General features: G+C 35.4%; 1 protein-coding gene across 1 annotated transcript in view; it reads right to left on the reverse strand.

The window, feature by feature from the left end:
• LOC106135108 (uncharacterized) overlaps nt 1–16,171 on the reverse strand; it is a 38,488-nt gene extending 22,317 nt beyond the window's left edge. Inside the window, exons 1-2 of the mRNA XM_060946639.1 lie at nt 16,159–16,171; nt 10,843–11,310 (exon numbers count right to left, since the gene is read on the reverse strand). Of these exons, the coding sequence (XP_060802622.1) occupies nt 10,843–11,310; nt 16,159–16,171 (481 nt within the window). The remainder of the gene's footprint in view (nt 1–10,842; nt 11,311–16,158) is intronic.
• Between the last annotated feature and the right edge of the window lie 4,616 nt (nt 16,172–20,787).

Raw genomic sequence — 20,787 nt, forward strand, 5'->3', positions numbered from 1 at the left:
TATTAATGACAAAATATTTATTCATCAACAATAACACACCAATCGCAGACCAGTAACTTGAAAAATTGAAATTGGCTATTTCAGGTCAAACGTAGATAATAATAATATAAAAGATGATAAAATAACAGTAATTATACCCAGCGCATAATGAAATTTTTACAATTTCCACAGGTAATACGAATGCGTTATGTTGCAGTATCGATTTGCAAACAGGCGCTACTGCCGAGTGGCGGCGAGTTTGCGATTGAAATTAAATGATTACCTACGTGCAGAAATGCAATCAGAATGCACATGTACAATTTGAATTTTTCTTGTTATTACTTTTTATGAATATTTATTTGTATGTAGTCATAGAGCTCCTGACAGTGGCTTTACAGAAAGCTCTACTTGATTAAGACTAGAAGTCAGATAGTAACAATTGCGAGAATAGTAAAAGTATAATCCCTTTACTTTGATATACCTTTACAATCTGCGTAGGAAGAGTAGCAGCTGGCACATACACTTTGTTTTGTGTTATTTCTTTAAATAGCAATATTTTGGGTGAAAGTTTGTATGAAAATTAATAACCCGAAACCTGGCCGGGTCGCTAGCGTACTATAATATTACATATCAGAATGAGTACCTATTGTCGTGTGGTTCCCGGCACCAATACAAAAAAGAATAGGACCACTCCATCTCTTTCCCACGGATGTTGTAAAAGGCGAGTAAGGGATAGGCTTACCAACTTGGGATTCTTTTTAAGGCGATGGGCTAGCAACCTGTCACTATTTGAATCTCAATTCTATCATTATATAAGCCAAATAACTGAACGTGGCCATTCAGTCTTTTCAAGACTGTTGGCTCTGTCTACTCCGCAAGGGATATAGTGACCATATGTATGTATGAGTACCTACTGTATCTTTTGAAGTTGTGTATCGTTTATATTAAACTGAAGGCTGTTCAGATCGGATAAAGTGGAAAAAGTAATGATAGAAAGTGGAACCTAGGCCCAGCGTAGCATAGCGCCGGAAGATACAGTTGGCAACATGCAATGAATGACGGTATCGTAACTCTGCAGTTGAATTAAGTCCGTCATTGTACATGTTCTTTAAAATCCAACGATTGTTTTGTAATTTGTTATTTTCTTATGTGCAATAATGAGTTTACATACATACACCTCGAGTTTGGTTAAATGCATTCAATTTTCAATTACAATAAGAATGGTTTCTTTCTAAACTTATTCTATTCTACATATATTGCAAAGGTAGACTTCATCGCCAGGTGTAACCAAAGTGGTGGAGGTACCTACTGTTACAAAAAAAATGCATACCATGAGCAATGTATTTAGATAAGATAAAAGACGAAAAATTTCCCTTTGCGGAAACTTTTGTTCAATGTCTAGTTCGCGTTTATTATCTACTTAGACACTACACTATCTATTAGTAACTATAGCCCCAATCTTCATTACGTAAACACAATGAATTGAATTATTAAAATGAGTGGTATGTATGGCGGGTGGAGTACTTCGCGAGCATATTTGTCCGTCATTTTTGCGTGCGCATGAGGGCGCAAGCGCGGCTCGATTGTTTTCGTCGTGTTTCGCGGGTTATTTTGGTCGCCGGAGCGTGTGCTGAGCTGTGCTGAGCAAGACACTTCTCGTCTCACTGTCCAGTACTTCGAGAAACATTTGCGAAGAACCAAAGGCATTTGAATAATATTATCTATCTACTTTGAACCTATTGATAAGTTGAGTTGAGTTGATTGCGAAAAACGCACATTTAGATCCGAATCAACTAATACTCAAGTAAAGTAAATGAGAACTTATGAGACTGAAAAATAATGAGGGGTGTGGTGACTCATAGGCATACGCCCATCCACAGGTACCTAGTTTAAATATCTTTTAATTTTATCAGAACGTCAATAAGCTTCATTCATAATTTAATAAGTGGATTGAACATTTTATGCTTCATGTAGGTACCTACTTAATGACTGATAGCGTAATCTTAAAACTTCATTTCTTCCGCATCCGCAAAGACAAGGGATAAAGATTTATAAGATAAAATAATTTTACGATTGTAATGGCATGTTCGGCTTTTACTAAAAATCTACTAATATTCAATTCTATTATCTTCAAACGTATTTCCCAGAATAATTTAATATTGAATAATTTACAGATTTACGTAAAATCCAGCCAAGTGCATGTCGGTCGCGCGATTTAGACTTCCGTTGTTGTCCTCTTAGAAACGATGATAACTTGAGTAGTAATAATGCACTCTTTATGGTAATTATTTGTATTATAAATAATTGTAAGTTGATGCTTTTCTAAGTTCATCAATAATAATAGTATTGTAAGTAGTCGCAACTTGTGAAGCCTTCCTGGTAGAGATGGCTATTTTGCTAACTTTTCATTACATTTGTGTTCTATATAGTATTCATTAGAGTTATATTTCAAAAGGGTCAAATGGTAAGTAAATACCATTTGACCCTTGTATTTTAAAGCTGATTTATTCGCAAATACCTAAATAAGTATTTAAATTAAAGAACAATTGTTAGCGAACATTCACTGATATTGTTTTCGAAAGTCTGCCTATTTTTAGATAAGATTATTTTTAGATTATAGGTGATCTACCTTCTTTGAGTGTTTGTAGGTATGCAAAAAATATTTTTAAGTATTTTCAAATTTCACTTAATTAATATGTTAGGCTGCAGAAAACAGACAAACATTGTGAAAGTTAAACTTACTGTTACATACAGAACCCTAATTTGGCGAACGTTTCCGTTGCTTCATAACTATTGCAAAAAAGAAACATGCTGTTTCATACTAATGTACTTACACGTGTTCCATGTCATTCATTTTCAAAACTAAGTGTTCTTGCCTTGTAAAGAAGAGCCTTTGATTCATATATGAGTTCGTTTCTTATGCAAATTGATTTTAAGTTTTCATTTTACCTCTGTCTTTTTAAAAATGGATAACCCTGAACTACAAAACTAAAACAGCGAAAGCCGCATGAAATGCCATTCTTTCAAAATCTGGCCAGGTAAAGCAAATTGTTTGGGCTTCCAATCGATATTTTTACTTTTATGTAGGCTTACTAATAATTCAAAACTTCTAATTCAAAATCACTACACTTAAAAGACATGAACATAAAAAAATAGCTTATAAACTTGGGATTCTTCTTTTAGGCGACGGGCTAGCAACCTGCCACTGTATGAATCTCGATTCTATTATTAAGATAAACAACTGAATGTGGCCTATTGGTCTTTTCGAGACTGATGGCTCTGTCTACCCCGCAAGGGATATAGAAGTGATTATGTACCTATGTAGATAGCTTAATTAAAACCTACCTTTATTAAAAACAATCATTAGACAATTATTGTTCTTTGCATAGGTAGGTAGATAGGTACTTTAATATTTGAAGAGTTCCCTCAATTTCTTCAAGCTTCCTGCCGGAATAAGATGCCTACTTACACCTTTTTCACAAAAAAATAATCAACTGGCTTTGAAATAAATTTTCAGAAATAAACTATAAAAAGATCCGTAATATTTACTTGGACAGACGGCTGAGCAGTGAGACTATTGTTTCATTTTTATGCGCTATAAACTTCATTTACATAGTATTGGTCACACTATATAAAGCTTGGGTGAAGAAAGTTATGTTTGTAGAGAAAGAAGTAAGTATGCAGGGATTGTGGCAAGTGGAAAGATGTAGACTACCTAGCCCTTCGGGAAAGATGAGTGTGATTTATTCTATGTACCTATTCATGTAAAACCGATATGTACTTAATGTATCTAAATAGGCAGAACTTTTGTGGAATTTTAGTACTACCTAAAAAGCATTATTTAGATTATGTCCTAAATAATTAAATTTAGGGTGTCTAGGTCTGTCGGTTGTAGGTCAGCAGCGGCCGTCGGCCCCACGACATAGTTCCCCCACCATGCAGCAGGCAGTCCGCCTTATCAGTGTGATAACGAGAAGTCAGGACTCAGACTCAGCTGTCATGACCCCACTTGGTGTGACAGCACTTGTTAGATTCCAATTCCCAACAAACATTTTGCAGACGCCTCCTGCTGTATATCATAAACCAATAGAGAGAATATATATAAGGAACGGAGAGTATAGCTTTTTTCTATCCCTCCTCTAGGGCAACGGTTAGTTATCTAACTAAAATAATCTCAATTTTGTATGCGATCCTCTTATTGTCAGGTTATCTGGAAGAGATCCCGCTTAGGGATAAGCTCGCTTTTGTACTGTACTACTGTTTTATATTTGTAATGTACTCCTTTAGTGAAAAATAAATTATTTACTTACTTAATAATAAATGTGTTTTGTACAATAAAGTATTTACTAACAAACAAACAATATACGTAATTCAAATAAGGAAAATGGTCTGCGTGCATTACACTTTTCAGACGCTCTACTATAACTTGTTAGAACTTATAATTTTAAAGGTTTTAAAATTAAAAAAAGTGTTTTTACTATTCAATCCTCAAAAAAAGAGGTGTTTTAATTTTATTTGACATTAATTCGTTCGTGCGTTTTCTTTTTGGATCGAATCGACGTAATAGGTAGGTCGTTTCTTGGTTTACAAAATAGGCGGGCAAGCAACTAAAAGTAGGTATGTATGTGAATATATCTGAGTCAACAAGATACAATTTTGTAGTAAGAGTAACTACAGTGAGTATTCCAAATAAAATCTGTCCCATATGCAGCTGTAATTGGGTATGGAATTTAGTTAGGTTTATTATAATCAATAAACTTAATGGGTAGGTACAACTTAATTTCTAAGTACCTAACCTTGAATGTGAACATTAATTATCTTATGACGTAAATTGATACTGATGGCGTTGGAATATTTTTGTTATGACATCCGTGCATATAAAGTATTATCTATTAAAGTATAGAAATGTGGACTACTAGTACTGTCATGGTAGTCTCTGCAGTCTGAAGTAAAAAAGTGGAAGGAAGGAATTTTTTCTGGCTATTTTCCCTTTGTTTTCCCACCATGGTTTGTCGTAAGCGATCGATCGAGAGGCATCTAACCGATAAAGTATTATGATTACTAACTCGTGTTATACATTAGCAATGACAAAAAACCTGTCTCGACTATTTCAATATATTGTAACGATATGTAAAATGTATAATTCATCAAATGTCTGACTGAGAACTGCGTGTAAACTGCAACACAGTTGACCTTTGAGCAAATCCGGCCCGATTTAGATCCGCGGCAAGATTGGCGGCTCTTGGAGATACTAGCTACATGATGTCAATAATCGATTTAGAGAGGGTAGCCTGGTGTTACATTAGGTGGCGGGAGCGGTGCGACAACACTATGGTGTCGTAGTTGCCCCCAGGGCGACAGGCGGCTGCGTCTGCCGGCGCGTCGCGTTCGACGACCTGCCGTCTCAAGGCCGCTGTTACACGTGCCACCGGCCGCTTCCTGACGCCGCCATAACAAACCTCTCCCCTCTCCACTCACCCACACATCCTAAAACCTCCGTTCTCAATAGAACTACCTACTTACTAGATTCTAAGAAGTTGGCATATTTTTTTGTAATCTGATCGGCCTAAAGATCGACCGGGCTTCTTTGTCTTATAATTAACTTTTCTATAGATAATCTGACTGTTAAGTAAGCTATGTATGTATTTTAGTTATATTTTTCAAATGACAATCTAAATAGTCGACGCGGGGCTGGCAGACAATGTTCGTTGCAAATATATTATGTTACAATATATATGTAATTACTCCTATACATATACCACAAAATTTATAATGGTACTATTAGGCGATATACAGAGAAATGTTTTCCTGTCGGTAATTTATTAGGGGGAATCCTGTAAAAATCAATATGTTTAACGAATTTAACGAAAGATGGTTGTGAAATAACCTAGGTTTCATCTGTAAATGGAAACAGAATGCAAAAATGAATTTTTGCAAGGCCAAATTAAAATTTTCCTTTCGAATTATGTGGCTATGTTAATTTATGCCAGTTTTAGGTGCATATGCGACGATCACAATAGACGTAATTAATTGAATTTGCATAATACTTACGTAGATAGCAGATATCTAGTCACAAATAAATTATCTACTTAGTTAAAATCTTTTTCGCGGTTCCTTGTTCTTTAATGTCGACTTATAATTGTATATACAAAAATCTGAATTTCTTTGATTTGAACATACATATATCACTGTATCAGATGGAATAGAAATTCCAATTACAGCGGAACCGATTCGGTTACACATTCGTGATGTTTGTTCCCTCACCATATATTCTTCTATTTAAAGTTGTTTTTTATTTTTTAGGGATAAGAAAAATATTAAGAGGAAACTTACATTCGTGGTACTTTATTGAATAAGTATGGTATCCCATTGACAGAGTGACGGATTGAAAGATAACTTGAGTTTTTACTTTCAATCGCACCCGCGTCGACTATTTAGATTGAAAGGTAACTTGAGTTTTTACTTTCAATGTGATAACATGTCACAAAGTTAGGATGAAAATATCAGTAAAACGAATGTAGTCTTTTGAAAGGGTAGGCGCTCCACTGATCTCCTGAGTTTTTCACTTCTAGATTCACTTCAAACTTCGGAATATATAACAATGTACCTACTTAGGTGTTAAAAAACGTCATACATGCTTTTGTACCTACAAAGTAATTACATGATGTTTAAATTAATGAATGACATTTTAATGAAGATTGATTGTGAGACAACTTTATAAGGTAATTATTTGGCTTTATTGTATTTTATAAAGAGTTTTAATATACTATACTTAAAAATTTTTGTGCTCCTCACAAATACATCAATGGGGGGTAGGTATTCATTGACCAATTCGCTTGGTATAAGCATGGTCTTGACATACTTGAGTTGGTGTTTCTCTTTTTTATTACTTTATAAAATATTTCGTTACAAGAGTAAGAAAGGAAAGAACGATTTCGAAAAATCCTTTCTTTCACGTCTTATGTAGTCTTAACATAGGGAACCTATATGGCAAATTTCAAATCTATGTATATAATGTAGATCCAGCGGTTTGGGCTGTGCGTATGTATGCAGTGCTATGGTATCTCTCTTTTAAGTATATACGTATTTTTAAGAAGATATAAAGACATTGTGGCGATTGTTTGTGAAACATCCAAAAGTCCCAATAAATAAATATAAATAAACAATATTTATTTATTATATTTAATAAAAGAAAAAAAATAAAAGAACGGGGTAAAAACTAAAAACATTGTGATGATGATAAAAGTTAAGAAAGGGAACAAATTATATTTATTTTGTTTTAAAACTAAACAATCAAACTAATTAAGTCCATATCTACCAATTAAAAATTATTTTCGTTTGTATTGACGACAATTACACAATTACACAACACGTAGGATAAATAATCGCATGTAGAAGTGACCTCCACAAATTGAAGTTTGTTCATTTGCAAGTAAATGCAACAATCTAACAAGTGATCTTGAACAAATTCTAATTTATTATAATTTACTAGCGGTCTATGGGTTGTCATTTTTCGGATCACAACAAAAGTGTTCAGTTGGAACGCTAATATTTAAATATAATTGAATCTATTTTTAACATCTGCAAAAAAAAGTTCATTTTAATAATATGTAACTACCTAGGTTTTCAAGTCTTTGGAAAATATATGAAATTCTTTGATCACTACTGAAAAACAACATGTTGTCAGTCTGTATTAATTTAAAAATTGATTTAATAAATCAAAGCTCATCAACGTCATTAATTAATTTCGATAAAATGAAAAGGAACTAGTAGTAAGATTAAATAATACTTACTACGAGTATGTCGGCTCGGCGTTCGCATACGAATGAAAAAGCGGGCGACGACGCCTCATCGAAATCGTCGATACCTTTGAAGAATGGTGGTTTGTTTTTCATGTTTACTGCCGAAGCAATTCGCTGTTTAATATATTGAAAACAAGCAGGTGAGCCAAAAAACCGGATTATACTTGTTTTCAGCTTTTTTTTGTTCAAGTAATTTGTTTCTTATATTGGTTACTTGGATTTTCTCCTATGATCTTATAAGAATAAAAAAATTATCCTTACAATGGATTGTGGAAAAAAAAAAACACTGCCTTTTTATGGTTCCATAGAAAACAAGGAACTGTCGGTCGCAGTTTAACTTAAATATGAAATGTGTTTGAAAGTAAATCATTTGATATTAGTATGTATGTACATTAACGGCATATTCTTAGAAAAAAGTAGAATGTTTAGGGTTCCCATACAATTGAAGCGGGGAGTAATTTTTTTTTCTCCAATTAACCAATGTGTGCGGTATTGTTGAGAAGGTCTTTTTAAATATTACGAGGTTAAGAACCATATCTCGATATAAGGATCCGTTTCTGAAATATTTGGTTCTAAAGTTATTTTTTTTTTGTTAGAGCAAAAGTGTCCCACATCTCTTTTTACTCAAGAGTTATATATGAACTGGTGAAAAATATAATATATAGCGGCAGTATGTATAACGAAGTTGAAAGGAAAACTATCAGAGCTGAGAAATAAGTAAAAAGAAATTAATAAAAACTTATAGGCGACCGACTTATAAAATATGTTGGGAAAAGTAAAATTTCATACAGATTTGATTGAAAATTACTGTTTCTTTAGATAGCTCCTATATGCTCGTTTTTAGATATTTGTGAGTGTGAACTCAAAGAACTCATTCGCAACAACAGAATCCTACACTGTGCGTGGCCTGAAACGCACTTGATTGGTATTTATGAACTTTTTAATCAAAAATAAATCAAATATGTTCAGTCTCACATTAATCTAAAATGTCGAAATACACAACACTTAAACAAAGCAACCAGGGTTTCATATGTTTATCTTCAGGTTTTTTATGTTCATATACTTGGATTCAGTTCGGTATTTTGGTAAGAAAGCAGTTGCTTGGAATTTTATTTCTAAAATAACTTATAAACAAAATTAGTAAAAAAAATATTTTTAATGCAGAAATATGCGTGTGTTTTCTTGGAATCGAATGGCATAAAAAAACGGAAATCGAAAAGAGTCGGCTTGCTTGAAGTTTAAGTTTGTTCAGCTGAATTAGGGTGTCATACTGAACTGACCAGAGAATGGAGAATTACGAGTAATTACTAACTTTCTTATTATTATGTAAAATACAGCCAGCTTATTACACGCATATCCTTGAGATTGCACAGTTTCTTCGATAACTCCTACTTCGTTGGATAACCGAAGTAGGAGCTATCCATCCTATCCGATCTTACGCTAGAGAATCTATAAGAAATCAATAACTGACGAATATAGACTTAGCGTAATGCAACATAAGATTGTTAGAATCGTTTGACAAAAACTTGGGATATCTCAGGTTCAAAGGTATTGTACCTGCGCAGTGCGTGCCGCGAATTTGGAGAGAGCAGTAGGGCTCCGCAGTGGGGGCGGGCGCGGCGGAATCTTCGCCCTGATGACCCACATCCTCGCGCCCCGCCGGCGCCTCGCACGGGGTTACGACCCGGCTTCGAACCCCCGAACTACTTATATACTATAGATTATAACGGCCCTTTATTTGTAGCTAGCTTTTGCAATGGGAATATCCAGAAATCCAATTTTCATAATTGTTACTTCTGAAGAATTGGACTGTCTTGTGCCTATCATTAGTCCAAGTAAATGATGCATTGCATTCAGTGTTAATAGGTATGTGTCGGCGTTAAAATTCTTTCGTGTTTACCTTAAAAAAATCACAATAAAAGTGTAAAAATAAAAGTTTTTCCCCTTGTACAAGTTTTCAGATTAGGTGTGTATTATTTCCCTAGAAGTAAATTCGTGAAAATGAATCAATTTTTACAAAACAAAATACTTACTTTTCTTTTCTATATTTGGATATTTTTCTTCATTGTATCTCCCACGAATGATTTTTTTGATATCTTCAATATATATTTAGTTTATGTGTTATAATAAAGTTCACGGATCAAATGTTTCACAAAATTGGAAAAGTAAGCATTTAGCAAAAAAAAAAAAACTTGGAATTTCATCACTACACATTATAAGTCATATTTTAGTCAAAGTTGTGGGCGGATTTTGTTCCTGATTGAAATATTGCAAAGACGCGATTTTCTGAGGAAGGTATTTATCTATAAATGGCAACCATGCGAAGCGGGTTGCTAGTGGTAAATATTTAAATGTTTGGACGCCGGTTTGTAACCTGAAGAATACGGTCTTGTTGCCTTTTCCTTCGTTACTTAAGTACCGCGAAGATTTTGATTGTAGGTTCACATTTGTGAAGCGATGGGTACTGCGAAGCTGTCTACACGATTGCCAACCCTACGTCTGTTTTCACTAACAATAGCTACAATACAAACGTTTGCCACGTACGAGTACGGCACAACATTCAGGTAACTTAAGAGATTATTCACTACCACCAGTGTTTAATGAATATTTTTATATACCGTTGTTATGTAAACTTCATACATCTAATCGATTAATGACGTTAACTATTATAAATATGGAAATGTAATATTTGTCTATTAGTTATCTATTGTTGATATTTACATATACATACACTTACTTTGATTGTTCGCATATCTTAAATTTTTACACTATGTTATACTTCGTAGACGTTACCACTACAATAATTACTATGGAATCAAGCTAGAACGCGCTTATAATAATAGAAAATGGGAGCGATCGAAATAAGTGACAATACGCGACTGTGATGTAGAGAGAAGAATTACGAAAGAAGCTGCGTTTGAATAGTTTTTTGCATGCGTTATTTCGAAAACGATGTATATGTCAAGTACGATTTAAGCAGAGGATGCGGAAGCGGGGCAAGGTGCGCGGGCACCGGGTATGGCGGTAAGCGGCGGCCGGCAGGTGTGCGCGTGCTACTGACCGGGGTGGGCGGGCGATTCGGCCGCGGGCGGCGGCGGTGTCGGCGGCTCGGTGGTGTTGAAGGGCGCGCTCGCGCAAGGAGCCGCCGGCGGCGCATTGTCCGCGGCGCGGGCGGAGGGCGGCGGCGGCGCGCCGATGCCGGCCGGGCCGGGGGGAGGCGCACAGAGCGCGACCAGCCGCAGCAGCGCCACGCACCACCACCAGAGCACGGCGGCCAGCGCGCGGGCAGCGCGCCCGACGCGGCCCGGGGCCCTCTCGTGACCGAAATACGCGCACCGTAGACTCGTGCACCGTGGAGCTAGCTCTTTCACCCGGTTATTCGTGCGGCGGCGTCGAGACGGCTGACAATGCGACGCGGGTGCGCGCGCGCGGCCACACGGCGACTGGGGCGCCGTTCCCGAGAGCGCACGACCGCGCCCGAACACTATTTCGGGCGCGACGCTCCTCGCCGCCGCCGCCGCCCGCCCGACTCACGCTGCCAATTTTACGCGAAATTGCGGGCGGGCGGTGATGCGATATGTACCACAGCGCGGCAACCTGCATTTGCGCAAGCACAACAGTCAACAATGTACTATGTGAGGAGGTTTTAGTCTTTTTTCATTGCGAGGGACTTTGGCGGGGTCGCGAGAGGGTTGAGACTCGTTTCCGTCACTGCGGACAACACGTGCGTCGCTCGTCCAGTCCACTTAAAATAGTCAGCGACAAACGTGCTGGCCCGTGTCAATAGATACAATGTCGCAGCTATTGGCAAGGAAACAGAGACTCGCACTATCTCACTGTCTCGCGCTCTCTATGTTGTGAATTCTTATGCACGGTTTATATTTAGATGCAAAATTATTTCTGATATAGATGGGTGTTTGACATTACGTTGAACTCTCTCATACGTCGGGAAGTTCCACCTGTAAAAGTATGTTTTGCAGTAAAATGATTTTGATCCTATATATTTGTGGTTCTTTATATACAAAAGTCTATGAAAATGTCAATATAAAAATTCTTCGCAAAGTTTTGGAACATTTTTTCTACAATTTGTGAAAACCTTCCGAAGTGAATTTATTGTTTTAACTAAACATTTTTTTTTTTGTAAATACTGCAATGTTCATAACAGAATGACAGATATTACTATAGAGTTTAAAAAAGGTATTTTTGTAAAGACATTTAATGTGGCCATATTTATTTTTAAGATTATCTCGTTGAAGTTGTTTGTTTTAATCAACCTGAGATATTTTAACTCGAGAGTGGGTTTGTAGATGCTCGACCTAAATGAATCAAAATTAAAACGTAAATCTTATAAGTGATTGAGACAAACAACATACTAGCATAGCCAGAACAACTCGACGTAGGAAGCTGTTTGCTATTATTATGTTAGGTTTTTTCAGGATTACTGATAATTATACCATGATCCTCTTAAAATCAGTACAAACTTATACTTGCCAAATAGCAGACATACTCGTATTACCTACGCGATAAACCCAAAAATGGGTTGAAAAAAAAATTGTTAGTCTGTTTTGTCAATAACTGTTGGTAAGATGACCAAGAGTTTTGATATAATTATGGTTTTCCTTCTTGCGCACCACATACACTTGGTACTTGTTATCCTGGAATAGAAATCTTTTCTGAGGGCTTTGCTTCTCTATATGCTGACGATCTTCAACTCTTCCATTCATGCGATGCTAACGATGTTAACTCAGCTGTAGCGCTGCTAAATACTGATCTGTCTCACATTGCTGAGTGGTCGAGAGAGTTTGGCATCTTAATTAAAACCCAAGACCCATTCATTGCAAAAGAGAGTTAGTCCGGTCAAATACTATAACTGACACAAATCACCTCGAACTTCTTAGTATCGATATCACATCTGATTCATAACTTCTATGGTTTTATAGATATCTTTTCTTCAAAGAACTAACTTAAACCTCTCGAAAGTAATTTACCTCAGATCAACTAATACCACTCAGGTCCCTTCATGTATAAAATACTGCTCGCATCTATGGGCTTCTATGGACAGAAGTGTTAGAAGACTAATTGTAGATCCATAAGAATTGCCGACTGGTCTGTGTGCATGTTATAGGCTTCATTTCGGAGAGTGTGCATTGAAACTGCACAGTTACTTCCCCTTGCCTCTTTCCATTATCGGATGCCATGGCTTGGGCAGAGATTTCATGTGTCGATCCAAAGGACTTCGTGGTTGGCAATTCTTATTCGCAAACGCAATCAACTTCCCATTAAAAAAATAAACTTAAAAAAAAAACTTTTTTTTTTTATTATTTATATTTTTTGCTTCGTACCTAGTGTAGTAGGTATTGCAAAAGAATACATTCTATAGGCCAAAATTATTCTTCGACATGTGCTGAAGTAGTTGTAATATCGGTTATGTAAATAAGAAATCTATTATCGCAATTTTTATCTCAGATTTTCAATGAAAATAAACTACAAACGAACAATATGGTTACGAACTCCTTTTCTTAAGAACCATAAAGTGTTTAAATATATCATTTAAAATAAGAAAGAAAAAAAATAAAATGTCTTGGCAGAGTATCCATCATCTTTTATTCCAGCGCAAATATTTTAATTATTTAGCACATTTCCTATGCACTTTATACCTTTTGTCTCACGTTATGTACAAATATCTTTTTATATGTGTACTAACAAACTTGTCTGTACTGCAAACAATTACTGCATAGTATGCTGCCAGCAATGTCACATCGGACATTGCTAAAAGGGTATGTGCGGGTTGCGGGTGAACTGGGGGGAGGGGAGGGGGTCAGTGCACTGAGGTCGCGATGCACCGGAGCATGTGGCCACTGCACCCGCCCTGCAGCCAACCCCGCCGCCCTCACCCCCGCCGGTGCAACCTTATTTCAAGTTACAAGCGACTGCGCAAAATTAAAAATCTGCTTGATAGGGATTTCCTTTGCTTGGCGGTTTAGAAAAGGACACTCATCATCAGATTCTTTTGCTTACAAGCTTCGGCACTTACAACTAAATGCAATAGCCAGAAGAGCCCTTACTTTGACAATAAACTTATATTATATTATATTATTATTATAATTGAAGAAGCCGCTCGAGAGTACGCTATCCAGAACAACAACTCTGAATAAATATGATATGCTGAAATTCTTGTGAATTCAGAACATTCCAAGAATTTCTGAGTAACAACTGGTACAAACTCTTGTAGCTGTAACATTAAGAGTTAATACCACGTTGGCTGAGGGTGGCAATGCTTATTCTTTGTCCCATGTAATTAATGGCTTATACCTAATTATATGTACGTAAGGTATACAAAACGACGCGACTTACAGAAGATATTTTCCGCTCAGCGTTCTTGCGTCAAGTCACGTTTTAGCTGGTACCGGTTACTTTAAATTTTCATTAGCAGCACTCGCCGCCCGCCGCTGGCCGCCCGCCGCCGTCTGCAATTACACTTCGCAATTTACAACTTGTCTTTTTGTTTACGACCCATGTATACTGACACGTTGTTTATATTTCAATTATTTACATTTAGCATAGGAACGTATGCCTTTATATTTTGTAGACAATCCCGAAGTTAATGTCGTATGGTCCACTGCTTTGGGGAGCAGCAGCACACATACAAACTATATTCTTTCTACAAATAAGGGCAATTCACGGTGTAAAACAAAGAGATACGCTAAGAGAATTTTTCAAAAACCTAAATATTAACATTGCCCTTCCAATACATATTCGATAACATTATGCATTCTAGGAAAAACTTACTCTTTCAAAAAAGTTATTTATCTATATTTATTTCACAAAATATTCGTATTGACATTATTTGTTTTATATTCATTCATATTTTGTTAATTCATTTAATAAAGACAATGTGCATTCGTCCACGATTTAGATTTGAGAGATCTATATTTGTAAATTGATGTCCAGTGGAAAATGCTATAATGCTAGTTTTTTCCGCCACTTCTTCGAATCATGCGCTTTGGAAGCGTTAGTAGATATAATTAGATTTAAGTGATATTATGACGTTAATACCTTGTATCCAATTTTGAAAATAAATCTATTCTATTCTATTCGAAGCATTGTAGTGTAGGAAAACGAAATGATGAGAGAGATTAGCATTATGTTCGCCAATTTAAGCTATTGATAATTACACATGCATGACATATTAGGTACGTCTTTATATCTCAAAAGACAATGCAATTAAAGTCATACAACAATCAATGAAACGAAATGAACGGATTCAAACATTTGAAAATAACAGAATGCTAAATTTTACACACCACAATTTTAATATATTTTATTATTGTATTTCTAAAATAAAATTTATGCTTACGCGTTAAAGTCTTTTGTATGATAATTTACGACAAACTTTTATTTGGGTTAAATAAACGTTATTTTTCTTTGTTATGCGAACGAGTATATAATTCTTTTGATAGTAAATATTATTGGGTTGTCTAATATAAGTAGGTTGACTACGCAGTAAGTTGACTAAATGGGTAGGTATCGTGGGAAATAAAACTAAAGAGGCGCATTATTAATATTAGAATTATATAACACAAATTCAAGCTTTCTCAATTTCTGTGGAGATTACAGGTATGTCCCTCCTTCTTCTTTTCTTTGTATTTCCAAACTAATTTAATAATTAAGTTCTTATAACTTTTCAATCACAAGAGAGATTAAGACTTTCAAGAAATAAAACACATCGAATCTGTCCAAAAACTGTTACCAACACGAAAACATGAAAATAGCTAAACTATATTACCTATAATAATACGATTATGAAAACGAAGATCACTCAATGTCGTATAAGATACGTAGTTCATGACATTGCGTGGCCGCTGAATGCCGTAAAAAAATTGCGATGAGCATTTATATGTATATTTCATTATGTTTCTTAAATGTAGATATCGGGTCGAGTTAGTGTGGCCATGCGGTATCAAACGTTATCGGTTACGTGCGCACGGAGCGTCGACCCCGCCTCGGTGCGTTTATCATTTTAGTCTGCACTCTGTGTTCTGCTTTGTTCTCTAATTCGCGTTCATTTCATTGCTCCTAAATTAAAATCTTCCATATTTTTATTAAACTGACAAGACATTTCACGAAGAGGTTCTAAATATGCATTTTTTTATTTGTTGGTACAAAATATTTTAGGGCATCATTTTAATATTAAAAGTATCAGTAAAATCAACAAGTTTGGACAATAATATACATATATCGTTTTAGTATGGGAGTACTACAATAATATGAGAAATTGCTGTCTAGATTTCATGTACTCAGTCTTGATTCTCGGCCATTATATAATTTATCTATTTCTTTAATGATAGACATGTCATCTCATTACATTAATGTTTACCTAAGGCTTGCATGTTGATAGCAATAATTAATTATGCAGCTGACGCAACTAATATTTCACAGATAACAAGGGACGATGATTACACATTTCGAAAGTGAATCAGTTCTTACAATACCATTGTCAGGACTGAATGTAATATTATTAAGACATGTGCCGAACTAATTGAATAAAACAAAGCAAGAAAACAAGTTGATAAAAGATTTTTTGATGGAATATTGGTCAGATACAATGTTGTTCAGATGACGAAATATATAAAAAGATAATATAAAGAGAAGGCTAATATAAAATTTTCCTTTGCCTGAAAGGACCACGATCAAATCTATATTAATGTATGTTGTAAAACTTTGAACTGATAGAACGATATAAAGATAGTTAATTTTTTAGGGTTCCTATGGTTTTGCCATGTCTTTTTATTTGTCTGTCCGCGGTTTTATCCAGAAACTTAAGTGGTAGAAAGTTGTGATTTGTTATGGGTATAATTAAAAAAATATATTGAAAACATATCATTTTTAATTTAGAGCCACAGAGAAGTACAGAACAGTGTAGCTCCCATTAAAGTTAAGTAGGGAGTAATTTTTTTTTCATTAACCCATCGTGTGTGGTATTGTTAAAAAGGTCTTTTAAAATTAAAATAAAAAAATAGAAAAAGTGTGTTGTCACACACTTTTTCGATTTATAATATATACTCGGAAAAGTAAAATTTTATACAGCATTGATTGAAAATCAGTTAACAAACAAGTACTTAAATAAAAATTTAGGAATTATGTTAAGTTAAAAAATATAAAATTATATTAAGTTTTTTTTTTTTTTTTTTTTTTATACGGGACAAATTACACGGATTGAGTTAGCCTCGAAGTAAGTTCGAAACTTGTGTTACGAGATACTAACTCAATGATACTATATTCTATAATAAATACTTATATAGATAAACATCCAAGACCTAGGCCAATCAGAAAAAGTTCTTTTCTCATCATGCCCTGGCCGGGATTCGAACCCGGGACCTCCGGTGTCACAGACAAGCGTACTACCGCTGCGCCACAGAGGCCGTCAGATTTAACAATATTATACCTTTACATCAAGTTTAACAATATTATACCTTTATTGAACCTAGTAGCATGTTTACGATCGCGACGTTCGGCACTTGGCATCAACTCTTTCTTCAATTATCACCATCCTATATATTCATGTTATAGAGTAAATGAACTAAAATTTAAATAAGTAAAAGGTCGTGAAGTATTTTTTATTATTATATATTTTTTATCAAATTAAAATAAAAACTAAAGATAATTCAGTGTATCCTGTGGTCTCTTATTAAAAAAAGCTGTCCAAAAAACCATGATTTGCAAATTTCATATAATAACATAAAAATATATCACATAAGGTGCACTTGTGTGATTTTTCAGATTGAGCCCAAGTGGCATTCCGAATGTGCAAGTCCAAGAGACGCTTGCGCTGACCGCAATGAAGAAAAAAAGTCCAGACTTCCTGCTTGGCCTCGCAGCTCGTCCTTAACCAGCTTTGCAACTTTGTAGCATTCAAAATGGCGTCGGTAAGAAGTATTAATTCTCATTTCTTTATTTATTATGACCAGACAGCCAAGCCAGGAAGGTTAAGATGTTTTATTGGATACGAGTGTTGATTAGTATAACGCCAAGAGTACCACCTACTCATTGTGGAATTTGGAGAACTTTAATTTTCGAAATTTTGTGACGAATAAGACGGATCTTACTCTTTTTTGATGAAAATTTATATGTACTACCTTGAAGAAAAAGAGTAGATTGTAAATGTGAAAGTTGGTTAAGAAAACTTAGACTCTAACTTTTATGAGTATTATTATATGTCGAACGACTTCGTCACATCGACACACGGTACTAAAGTATAACAAACCAAAAATCTTTTTACGTGAAAATTACGTTTTACATTTTTTGTGTTACAAAACCAGAATATTATCAAACTGATTTTCACTTATATTTATATGTTATAGGTATTATACTGTCGTACAATGATAAATGACTTCGAATTTTAAATTTCGTAACTATTTGCAGGCAAACTCATGCTTTGAGTTCATTCAAATTTCGATAACTTTTTTTTAATGAACCGATTTTGTGAAAGAAACTTTAAATGTTTTTCTGAGTTAAAACAAAGCAATTGATGAAAGTTTTAGGTAAATCGGTTCAGTTCTTTCGGAGATAATCGTGATCATACATACAGACAGACAGACAAACAGACAAGAAATTAAAAAAAAATTTGCTTTCTATTATTCATTCTAAGTGTCCCTCTATCTATTTCAGTCCAAAATACTAAATGTACAGACAAAATATTTTTACTGTTTTATTATATGTAGTATTGTTTCTTCTATTGGATTTATTAGTATTATTAGTAGATACTAATTCTACATGCTGAACGTGGCCATTCAGTCTTTTCAAGACTGGTGGCTCTGTCTACCCCGCAAGGGATATAGACGTGACCATATGTTTGTATTAGTATTACTGATTAAGTGAAACATACAAGAATTTTTTTAACTCAGAAAGTATTATAATTAAAATCGGTATTCTTAGAATTCCTATTACAAATCAACAGCACCAAGTACATGGTGCTGTTGATTTGTAATATCTACCTGATCTGTAATACCTTGTACCTGTATCAACCGAACCGACCTCTTTAACATTAGGCATAAAAAAAGTTAATTCGAAATAAGTAAATGCAATGTTCGTCTCGACGGCAGAGGTCAAAGCAGACACCAAATGCATGGCAGTGTGCATAGTGCAGTGAAATCTGTGATGCACTGGTTGTATGTGTGCGCGGCGGCGGCTTGGCGGCGCAGCCTCCGTGCGTCTGCGGGCTGTCTAGACGCCCCCCCCCCGCCGCGCCCGCGCCCCCCCCCCCCCGCCGCCGGTGCAGGCTGCACCCTAGCCGTGCTCCTTTCACTATGGCCGGCCAGCTATTGGCACCTTCTATATTTAAATAAATAGTCTAGTTTTCAATTGAAGTAATGGGAATATGAATAGAAGCAGATTTCGTCAAGAATCCTAATAAATGCCGTGTGGTTCCCGGCCAATACAAAAAAGGATAGGACCACTACATCTCTATCCCATTGATGTCGTAAAAAGCGATTAAGGGATAGGCTTACAAACTTGGGATTCTTTTTTAGGCGATGGGCTAGCAACCTGGCACTATTTGAATCTCAATTCTATCACTAAGCCAAATAGCTGAACGTGGCCATTCAGTCTTGTCAAGACAGATAACAAGACGGGGAAGATAGAGCCAACAGGCTCTGTCTACCCCGCAAGGGATATAGACGTGACCATATGTATGTATGTATGTATCCAGGGCATGATGAGAAAATAACTTTTTCTGATTGGCCTGGGTCTTGGATGTTTATCTATATAAGTATTTATTATAAAATATAGTATCGTTGAGTTAGTATCTCGTAACACAAGTCTCGAACTTACTTCGAGGTTAACTCAATAAGTGTAATTTGTCCCGTATATATGTATGTATGTATCTTAATAAGAAATTCTTTTACAGTCCATTCATTTATTATTCAGCAGAATGGAAACCACCACCATCTGAAAAAACTAATAGTGAAATAAAAAAAAACATGTCATTTCTCAAAATTTATACTTTATTCTCTTAACCGGCCCCTACAATTTTTATTCGCAGATATCATTTCATTTGGTAAATTTTAGCCTCGTTTAACCTAACTGGTGAAATAGTAAAATAGGACTTGACCAAAGTAAAATAAAAAAATGTTAAATCCTCATAATCTGAAAGTATAAAAAAGATAGAACAGCTATTATTACAATCTTTTTTAACTTACAATCGTAATTAATAAATGCAACCTATGGTTTGTACAAGTGGAAAATTTCAATTTTTAAAGCAGATTTTCATTCAATTAATTATCGATTGAAAATCTGAACATATATAAGAAAAACGAGTTACATTGCAATAGGGAGCTGATCTACTAATTACTACCGAACAAAGGTCACCAAAAAAAGCTTGAGACTTGAACTTATTTCTAACCTATTTAATTACAAAAATGTTAACCTTCACCAAAATACTAAATTGCTACTTACAAATAGTTGTTAAAGGCTGGTTTTTTATTTTATTTAATTAAACGCGCAAAAGCAATAAATATCAAATAAAAAAGCTCTTCCAATGTTATGTTACAAGACTAACGTAATACACAATAGCTTGCACCTTGGATTGGAGAATGCAGTTCAAGCCTTAGCTCGATAACGTACTACAGACGGGCAAAAAGACTGAAAAGAGATTAGTCTGGTCTGGTCTGGGGCGGTTGTGCAAGTTCTGAGACCACAGCCTTCAGACTCCTGTAAGCCGACGCGGCAAATAACAGCGGCAAATATGAAAGTTATATTTGGAGAGTTTATTTTTAGTACTACATAAATAATCTAAATTTAACTTTTACTATGTCTCCTTATCCTATTACTAAGTCATCGAGCTATTTATTTCTCTACACAACATATACTCTATTTCTACATCACTTGCTAGACTGACTGAATAAATAAACTCTCGTGATCCTGACTGACAGAAACCACACAACCGAGACTACTGGACGGACGCTGAAATTTGAGTACCTATGATTAGCTGAGCAGATTTGTTGGGCCG

This window comes from Amyelois transitella, chromosome 11 (assembly GCF_032362555.1).
Source record: "Amyelois transitella isolate CPQ chromosome 11, ilAmyTran1.1, whole genome shotgun sequence".
NCBI classification, from domain to species: domain Eukaryota; kingdom Metazoa; phylum Arthropoda; class Insecta; order Lepidoptera; family Pyralidae; genus Amyelois; species Amyelois transitella.